At 36.4% G+C, this 10,360-nt stretch overlaps 1 protein-coding gene across 1 annotated transcript; it reads right to left on the bottom strand.

Moving 5' to 3' along the window:
- Positions 1-6: 6 nt before the first annotated feature.
- On the bottom strand, positions 7-10,346 carry LOC107691411 (phosphoenolpyruvate carboxykinase, cytosolic [GTP]-like). The gene is made up of 10 exons (XM_016489986.1): positions 10,081-10,346; positions 5,350-5,565; positions 5,051-5,235; positions 4,043-4,249; positions 3,120-3,307; positions 2,749-2,911; positions 2,259-2,474; positions 1,893-2,030; positions 921-1,016; positions 7-787 (listed from the first exon to the last, which is right to left on the bottom strand). Exons 1-10 carry the CDS (start codon positions 10,110-10,112, stop codon positions 318-320), a joined length of 1,911 nt encoding a protein of 636 aa, XP_016345472.1. The 5' UTR covers positions 10,113-10,346; the 3' UTR covers positions 7-317.
- Between the last annotated feature and the right edge of the window lie 14 nt (positions 10,347-10,360).

Here is a 10,360-nt window from a genome sequence, read left to right as displayed (position 1 = left end):
AGTGTGCTCTTAAACTATATATATTTTGAAGATGCTGTGGTTTAAATTCATAATGTGGTCTTGTTTTAGTAAAATAATCTAAAAGACATTTTGGGACATAGTTTATAAACATTAAATAGAGTTTTTAGCTTCTACTGTAAGATCAAATAAGGCACCTAGGTATTGATAACACTGATGGCATCTTGTGAACTTTTTGGTTTTGTGTTTCTCAGGTGCAGCATCCACTGCAGTGCAACAGTCACATTAAAACAGTTACCTCCACCTCATCCCATCCTATTCTTCACATCTGCACAACATCAATGTAATGTAGCATCTGTTCAATCCCTCACTCTCTCCTCCAGCGCCCTCAGCTCTCCTTCCACTTGTGCGGGCAGATCAGCTCCAACCTGCTGGGCGAAGTAGGTCCGAAGCTCCTGTGTTTCCTTCTGCCAGAAGGGTTTGGGCAGGTCAAAGAGGGCACCCATATCGATATTTCCACCTAGGCCTTCTGTGTTTATGGCACCGTTTTGTGGAATCCATCCCACAATGCTTTTGGTGGCAGCCTCGTCTTTACTGGTACGGCCGCATCGTTTGAAGATCCACTCGAGGACGCGGGCGTTCTCTCCAAACCCTGGCCACAAGAAAGAGCCGGTCTTCTGATCTTTCCGGAACCAGTTGACGTGGAAGATCTTGGGGAGTTGGGTCTGGCCCTTGCGCGTCCCCATACTCAACCAGTGGGCCAAGTAGTCACCGAAGTTGTAACCGAAGAAAGGACGCATGGCAAAGGGGTCATGCATGATTACTTTACCTAAAGAAAATTAGCCATATATTATAATGTGTAAATATCAGTATGAGCTTTTTGCTCAGTTTGTCAGTAAGTGCTTAAAAGTAGTGTACACTTTTGTGTACTGTTTACCATATGGAGAAATGAAAATTTGTACCTTTGTGTTCAGCAGCAGCTGTGGATTCAGATCTCATGGCTGCACCCACAAACACACCGTGACGCCAGTTAAATGACTCATACACCAAAGGCACACCTGGGAAAAAAGACAGGTACATTTTAAGGTATAATGTATAACATATGTCTATGTATATATACAGTACTGTTAGAAAGTTCGAGGTCAGTAAGCTTTCTTAAATATTTTCGAAGTCTCTTATGTTCACCAAGGGTGCATTTATTTGATTGAAAATGCAGTAATAATGACATTATTGTGAAATATTATTACAGTATAACTGCTTTTTGTTTTAATATATTCAAAATGTAATTCATTCCCGTGATGGCAAAGCACAGCATTTATGTGAAATTAATTTTTTTTGTAAATTTATAGATGTCTTAACTGTAACCTTTTATTTAATGCATCCTTACTGTTTACACCAAGAATGTTAACTATGACGATAACGAGCAATAAATAATGATAAATAGCATCCACACCAACTTATAATGATGCTCTGCAGTTTTGTCATCTGCCACTTTAAATGCCTGAGCTCCTTAAAGCAGGATGGATTCTGATTGGCTGTCAATGTTATCGTTCATCAGCAGGAAAAAAATTGATATTTTAAAAGTGATTCCAATGATATCTTTCCTTTGTGCCAATGCTATTCTTTTAAATTTAGAAAGATTTTAAAACGATATTTTTAGCATTATTGTTATAGTTATTGTCCTTGGTATGAAACAGTGTTAGTATCAAGATACTATTCTAGTTTTTATTAATATTTTGAAAAAGGTTTTTATATTTTCTATTTTGTATTTTCCACTTGTTGTGTGTGTGTTTATTTTATTTCAGGTAACAAACATGTTTTTTTTTTGTTTTTTTTATGGTTTTAGTTAATTGTGAATGGGCCTTAAATGTATTAATTTCTTACATAATATGTGCATTTTAAATATACAGTTTTGATTCAGTGATACTACCCACCTTCTGGTCTTCTTCCACCAAATACAATGGCATCAATGGGGACGCCCTCATCACTTTCCCAGAGTGGGTCTATGATGGGGCACTGGCCAGCTGGGGCACAAAACCTAGAGTTCGGATGAGCACACAGTGTAGAATCACCTGAGAAACACAAGAAGAGATAAACCAACTCCATTATAACACCATGCCACAGATGCTGTCCATATAACAATAATAATAGGTCATTTTATTTACTATATAAATACATGATATTATTTGTTGTTTTTGAAAGGTTTATATATAAATGTTGCAGACTACAAATATAAGAATATAAATGTTTCTAAGAACTTTTTGATATTTTGTAAAAATGCGTTTACTAAACAATCTTACCATACTTCCAGGATTTTCCATGCCAGTCTGTGAGTTTGATTCCAGGTGCAGGTGGTTCCAGACCCTCCCACCAAACTCCCCCATCACTGGTCTCTCCCACGTTAGTGAACACTGTGTTCCTGGAGATGGTTGCCATGGCATGAGGGTTTGTCTTCAGGGACGTCCCGGGGGCAACTCCAAAGAAACCATTCTCTGGATTAATGGCTCTGAGTTTACCTGGTGAAGAGAGTCAAAATACACCACTGTCTCTATAACCATAAACAACAGTATTCCAATCAACACTATATGGCAAAACTGTTTCTCAGCAACTGTGTGTTTTGTTTACTGAGAGCCGTGTACTTATTTCTATTTTAATTAGTTCTCTTTCTGCTGCCCAATAAAAATGCTCAAATAAAAGATATGGTGTCATTTCCTGGCTGCCCATAAACCCACACTTGCCATGCTATGTCAACAGATGCATATGTTGTCTAGGACAAGTCATATTTCTCACCCTGACTGTCAAATTTCATCCAGGCAATGTCATCGCCCACACACTCAACCGTCCAGCCTGGCAGCGCTGGTTTCATCATGGCCAGGTTAGTTTTCCCACAAGCGCTCGGGAACGCTGCTGCAATGTAACGTTTTACACCCTGAGGATTTGTGATTCCCAGAATCTGGTGGAGAAAGAAACAGTGACGTCTATCAACATAATGTTTTACAAATGATGACTCCAGCTAAAAGAGTAGTACATAAGTACAATGCACTGTTACTTGATCGATATGGCTAATATATAATATATAAGGTTGTAAACTTTCATTAAACTCAAATGTCTAATAGGGGATAAGCAAGACAAATCTGGGAATTCTATCTGATGTCCCATACCAGCATGTGTTCAGCCAACCAGCCTTCATCTTTGGCAATGTGTGAGGCGATACGAAGAGCAAAGCACTTCTTTCCAAGGAGCGAGTTTCCACCGTAACCGCTGCCGAAGGACAGGATCTGTCTGGTGTCAGGAAGATGTGAGATCAACACCTTGTCCGGGTTACAAGGCCAGCTGTTTACTAAAGGAGCTGTGAGGGACGAACACAGAAAGATAAGATATTGATGAGAAAAATATATATACATACACTACCGTTTAAAAGTTGTTTTTTTCTTTTTATAAATGAATACTTTTATTCAGCAAGGACACAATAAATTAATCAGAAGTAAAGAGATTTATAATGTTACAAAAGATTTATAGTTCAAATAAATGCTGTTCTTTTAAACGTTCAATTCATCAAAGAATCCTGACGAAATGCATCACGGTTTCCACAAAAAAATATTAAGCAGCACAACTGTTTTCAACATTGGAAATAATAAGAAATGTTTCTTGAGCAGCAAATCAGTATATTAGAATGATTTCTGAAGGAGCATGTGACACTGAAGACTGGAGTGATGGCTGATGGAAATTCATTTTTTTCCCCATCACAGGAATAAATTACATTTCAAAATATATCAAATTTGAAAACAATTTATTTTAAATGATAGTACTATTTCACAATAGAGCTGTGTTTATTGTATTTTTAATCAAATAAATGCAGCCTTGGTGAGCATGAGAGACTTCTTTCGAAAACATAAAATCTTACTGACCCCAAACATTTGTAAGGTAATGTACTAAGCCAAATAACATTTGAAAATAATAAACAATGTGGCAAATAAAGTGACACAGTCGATCATTTGAAGGAACTGGTGAAATTTAGAGTTTCATTTGATCGACTGAGTCACATTTACATTTAATTTGACATTAAAATAAAGCAGTAAGGTACCTTTGAGTGGTAAAGGTCGGCCCAAAGAGTGCTGGCAGCGCACAAACTCCGCACCCTCGGCTAGTTTTTCCAGCACAGGAGTCCCCATGCGTGTCATGATGCCCATGCTAGCCACCACATATGGAGAATCTGTCACCTGAACACCAAACTTAGCAAGAGAAGAGTTCACAGGGCCCATACTGAAGGGGATCACATACATAGTGCGTCCTATAGAGGGACAGAAAGACACAAATACTGAAGAGATGTTTTGGGCATTCTGAAAGTTTCCTTTCATTGTCCCAGACTATCCTACATGAGTGTGTGGACTGATGAAAAATTTGATGGATATTCGGACATATAAGGAATATGTCAGGTAAAATACAAATGAAGCTCTAATGACAGGATTCTGTTATTCGTCTCAGCGCACACAAGCCTCTTTTCTATACAAGTCAGAATTGTTATATATAATATTTCTATTTGCTTGACACAGTTAACATTGCACTATTGCTGTCTATGGAAGGCAGGTGCCACAGCAAACTGAATTTGATTTACGAGAGCTCTGCTTTGTGTACATTTACTATTGATCATGGCAGCAGTTATTTATCAAATGATGATCAAATAATGGAGAAGAGCATTATAACCGGGCATATATCCAGCTGCACAATATAGACGAGTGCTCTTTCAGCATTTTAAAGAGCTGATTCAGATCCCTGGATTTCAGTGGTGTCATTATTATTGAACATATTCATTGATATATATTGTTATATTTGATATGTTAAAAAATATTTCGAATATTTAATACTTGTAATATTTAAATTAAATCATGTTTTATATAATTCTAAATAATCTTTAGTAATATATAAAATAATATTGAATATATTTATATAATAAATCATATTTATATTATTTAATATAATTATTTTAATATTTATTTTTATTTAAGACATATTTTCCACAACATTTTTCTGGTGGTTGAAGGAACTATTTGACAGGTTTCAGTTATTGTTCAGTGGTTTAAGTAATACACACCTGCCATGCAGCCAGGAAAGCGGTCCTCTCTGGCTTTCTGAAAGTCTTCCTCACTCATCCAGCTGCCCAGCTGGGACTTGGCACCTCCGGTGGGAATGGGAATAGTGTCTCTTTGGTCCTTAGTGACAATCACAGTTTTACTCTCCACACGAGCCACATCTTTGGGGTCAGTACGTGCCAGCCAGCTGCACACAGAAAAGAGTAGAAATTTAAATCAGGATTAAGGCAATGTAAAATCATTCATATTATCATCAGTATTGGTTCAAAAACTAATGATGAGACTTGAAAGAAGCACTTACCAGTTTTCATATTTGCTGAGTTTCTTCACCATGCCCTCTTTCTCCAGGTTGGCCAGGATGTCTGCTGTCTCCTCTGGAGTGCCTGTGACCACGTGCACTTTAGTAGGTTTACATTCAGCCACAGCGCCCGACACAAACTCCGCCACCGACGGGGGCAGAGAGGGGATGGAGGCGAGTGACCGCACACCCATTGAAGCTGTACTGATGGCATTCCACCTGTATGGACACACACAGACATTAGTACAACAACATATAGATATGGTCTGTAAATAGCATGCATCTAGTGCTGTCAAACAATTAATCGCATCCAAAATAAAAGTTTTTGTTTACATAATATATGTGTGTGTACTGTGTATATTTATTATGTATATATAAATACACACATACAGTATATATATTGAAAATATTTACATGTATATATTTATATGATTTATATTACAGATAAATATATTTAATATATAAACATAACATATTTTTCTTAAATATATACATGTATGTGTGTGTATTTATAAAGATATAATAAATATACACAGTACACACACATATATTATGTAAACAAAAACGTTTGCGATTAATCGCGATACATTTGAGCTTTTAAGTTAGTTATGCATGTAAACATTTTACAAAAATTCACAGACCATACAAACTTAAATGTATCTTATTAATAGTTAGTGTGTTGATATACAGTCCAACAACACAGTTGCTGCGTCCCAATTCGCATACTATCCGTCCTAAATAGTATTCGAAAATAGAATTAGTATGTCCCAATTCATAGTATGTTTAAAAAAGTATGCCAAAGATTCCCGGATGGTCTTACTACTTCCGGTTAGAATTCGAAGTGCAGATCCGTGCACACTCTAACGGCTAATATTGCCCACAACACATTGCGCGGTGGACTAGGATTCGATTAGAACTACAAACACGCATAAAAACTGTTAAAAATTACAAACATGGCGATATACGCGACCGACGGACAGGTAGAGAAAGGGATTTGAGTGATAAATAATCAATGTCTAACCTGATGAAAAATATTAATTTAATGTTATCCACGTTATATTTCATCTGCAGCAACACTGTGAACTTTTATAATGATACGTTTGGTCATTAACTTTTAAATGCATCATTATGCAAACATATGAGCAGAGTTCTCGGCATGATAGACCCGCGACTGGCAGATCAACGTGCCTCTTCATTTCTCTCCAATACGGTAGGAAATCAAATTAAACGAAATGTGGATGATGTTAACTGTGACAAGATGATTGGCAGTGCAGTTTAAACAGTCACAGAATGCACGTAACTAAGCAACAGAGCGTCTGTTAAAAGCAGCTATGACGAAGTAGTATGTCCCAAAGCTAGCCTACTATTCTGCTACATACTCAAAAGTATGTACTTTTTCTTCACAAAAAGAGTACATACTTTTAGGGCATAGTATAAGTAGGCGAATTGGGACGCAACAAGTGACTTCTCACCGTTTGTATCATTCTGTGTATTAGTGGTGGGAATTATTCAGCGATCTCTGTAAAGTAACATCAATACACCAGCAGGAGGCGACAAGTCACTGTCTTTATGAGTCATTTGAATCATTCACTCAGAAGATTGGTTCAAAACGTTGATTCATTCAGGAACGAAACGACTGAATTCGTTCAAAAACACCCATTCACACAGGAACGAAACACATGGCTACCATGTGTTGCTCATAGATGTGCAATGTTTATTCTGCTACTACATCATTTTGTGTCGGTTTCGTGGTTTCGTGTGGACGCAGATATTTCTTGAGACGAGGGGAAAAAAAAGATTGAATAGGGAAAGCTCTGGCTTCGTGTGGACGTAGCCTTATTAAAGAGAGTGTGTCCTCACAACGGCCTAATCTAAGTTGGAATCCACCTTGTATTTTTGACAGAAAGTAAGCTATTTCTGGTGAATGTGCTAGCCTTCCAAGCTGCTCTAAGTATAAATAACGAGGATAAAAGTGAAAGCGGTAAACGGCAAATGTATTTGCACTACAAACCAGTGTGCTTATTACTATAATTTAAATACTATGATAACAATTAACAGTTTGCAATATCAAGCAAAATAATGGACTGTGTTTGTACAGCTAAAATAACTAGAAGCTGATGGCAGTATGACACCGGAAGTCTTACACATTCTATCAAAAATGTGAACGCTCTTATGGTTAAAAATAAGGTGGATAATATAAAGCCAACTCAGTTTAAAGTCTAAGCTAAAGACTGTAGATAATGTATAAAGCAGATGATCTATGTAATCCATGACATGTTACATTGATAATTGTAATAATACATTGATTAAAATATATTTGAGCTGGTAGCATGTCATTATGAATGTTGCATCATAACCACTAAATGTACTTTAACACAGATCTTTGACCGGAACTGAAAGATAAGTGATTAAGAAGCTGCAAGATTAATTAGTGTCCTTTGGAATGAAATGCATTACATGTACTGTACTACACTGAAGACAGAAAAAAAATGTTCAATCAGAAATTGCTAGTGAATTTCACAAACAATTACAAGAAAACGGCAAGTACCGGTAACACATTAAATAAAAACAGATTTTCTTTTTTAAATAGAAAAACTTGTTTTCTTGTACAACATGCTCCAATAATGTGTTTTATTTACAACTTCAAAAAATAATTTTTAACAGTATAGTCAAAGGTTTGCAGCCCAGTTCAGATTTTAAGTCGCCTTTTTCTGCAAAATATTTTTTTTATCACTGTCTGAAAATATATATTTTTTCCATTTACAGCAAGTAATTTATTGTACTTTTAATTTACAATATTAAGCCAAGGTCATGGCTTTGATTCCCAGGGAATGCACAAACTGATAGAATGCATACCATCTCAATAAACTGAATAAAATGCATGATAAAGACAAAAAAAAAAGGATGAGGGGGAGAAGATGATATTCTCTATCAGTATTTCTCACATGAAAACAGAAAAATGAGAGAGAGAAAGCTAAAGAAAGGAAAAACCACAAGTTCAGTGAGCAAACAAAAAAGCAAAAACAGAACAAAGGTTTCATGCTAGACGAGAGACCTTTTTGTTCTTGCCATTCAATCCTCTGCTTTCTGAACTAAAATATGGGTCAAAAATCATCTGAGACCAGCTTGTCATTCTTTAACAGTGTTCGTGAGCTGAGCACGGTCAGCATATTCAATTAACAAGACGGCTCGTGACTGCAAGGCCTGTTGGCTATAATTAAGAGAATATTTGAAGGATAGCAAGAGGAGTTCCTTTCCTTTACCCTTTGATTCAGTTCAGCACAAACCCCCACCCCAATTGCCACACTCCCTACCCCATAATTCCCCTCTATTGTTTTCAAAAGCCTTAAAAAGTATATGAACTTAACTAGAACAATGTCTTTGAGTCTATCATGGTTTTGACCCCCATGATCCTGACTTTCATCAATAACCACTGAGCTTTAAACCATCAATTATCATAGGCAGTTAAACACACCCCCACATGAACCAACCAATCAGATGGCCTCCTTGGCATTCACTCCCCTCCCCTCCCCTCAGTCTGGTTAAACAGGGTATGGCCACTTCAAGCACACTATGTTCATGCATGAACACAAAACACACGTAACAATTTGAGAAACGTGAAATAATAAAACTCAGCCAAAAGGGTGCTTTTCATTTTAAACCTCATGCATGCATTAGAGCTATACCTCAAGGGCGTTTAAGTACAAAAAATAACTTTTTAAACAAGTTAGTAGACCCTTTCACTCAAAACACACACATACACACATATACGTCAGATTAACAATCAGATACTGGTATCATGCATCTTGCAGGGTAAAGTTTAGCTAGTAGAGACTTTCACACTGTGCATATTTACTTGAAGTCCTGTGCTGATGTAATCACTCATTCTGGTGAGAGATTGACAGAGCAGATATAGATGCAATAAAATGGATCTGCATGGATATCTTTTGTTCAACATCATTATTCTCACTTTGTTACTGATCTCTAAATATATTCAACATTCCGGTTTAACAAATGACTCAGAAATGCTTGTTGTGACTTTGCTTTTGTGGTCAAAGGTGATGGTTATTTGTTCACTCATAACCTGTTTTTCAGACTCTGGATACATAGAGTCTCTAAACATTTCTCTACGTGACTTACGTTGCTGCATTCCTGTACGTGACACACTCAATAACACTAGTTTCAGTCTAATAGTGACATGTAATATGTGGCAAATGTCATTATTTGGCAATACCAGACTGCCGGACTCTGGAGTATTATAATTTACTCTGTATTTTTTATATAACTCTATCAAAGATCATTCTGCATTATTACAAACTATTGTAGTTTAGTACCCCCACTAAAACAAGGGAGGTGACACTGTAATTGTACAGGGTGTTGACAAATGTTTTATAGAACAGTTTAAGTTTGTTTAAATATCTGATCTCACAAGAAACTATACAACAAGGATGTTTACCCAAGAAAGATGATACTGTAGACTGCAGGAGAATAATAAACCTAGACCTTTCATTCTCTCTTTTACTGTTTTTAGCTACAACCAGAAAATAAATGAAATGATCTGAATAATATATGAGAATAATAGCAGCTTGTATTAAATATTATATGTGTAAATATATTAATATATAAATAAATGTAGCATATATATAATAATTACATTATATATATATATATTAATATGTATAATTACATATTAAATATACAATTGTAGTTTAAATATGTCTATAAGACACTCACCTCCTTAGTACTCCAAGCAACAGGCAGGACATCTTTGGTTCAAGTGAAAGTGGTGGAGTAAACAACCGAAATTATGATAAAATAAAATAAAATAAAGCAATATGAGAGGGGTGGCTTGTTCCTCTTCAGTCCTGTGCACCTCTCATATCAGACTGGTGAGTGTGATAGTCCAGCTCTTGAGGTAGACTAGAGTAAAGTAAGACCCTTGCACTGTAACACGTGTAACTTATCATCAGCTGATCCCACCCTCAGCTCAGATCCTGCTCTAATAACGACGCTC

The sequence above is a fragment of the Sinocyclocheilus anshuiensis genome, unplaced genomic scaffold (assembly GCF_001515605.1).
Source record: "Sinocyclocheilus anshuiensis isolate Anshui unplaced genomic scaffold, SAMN03320099.WGS_v1.1 scaffold106, whole genome shotgun sequence".
Taxonomy (NCBI): Eukaryota; Metazoa; Chordata; class Actinopteri; order Cypriniformes; family Cyprinidae; genus Sinocyclocheilus; species Sinocyclocheilus anshuiensis.
Note: the sequence above shows the minus strand (reverse complement) of the source record. Positions and strands in the feature narration are given on the sequence as shown.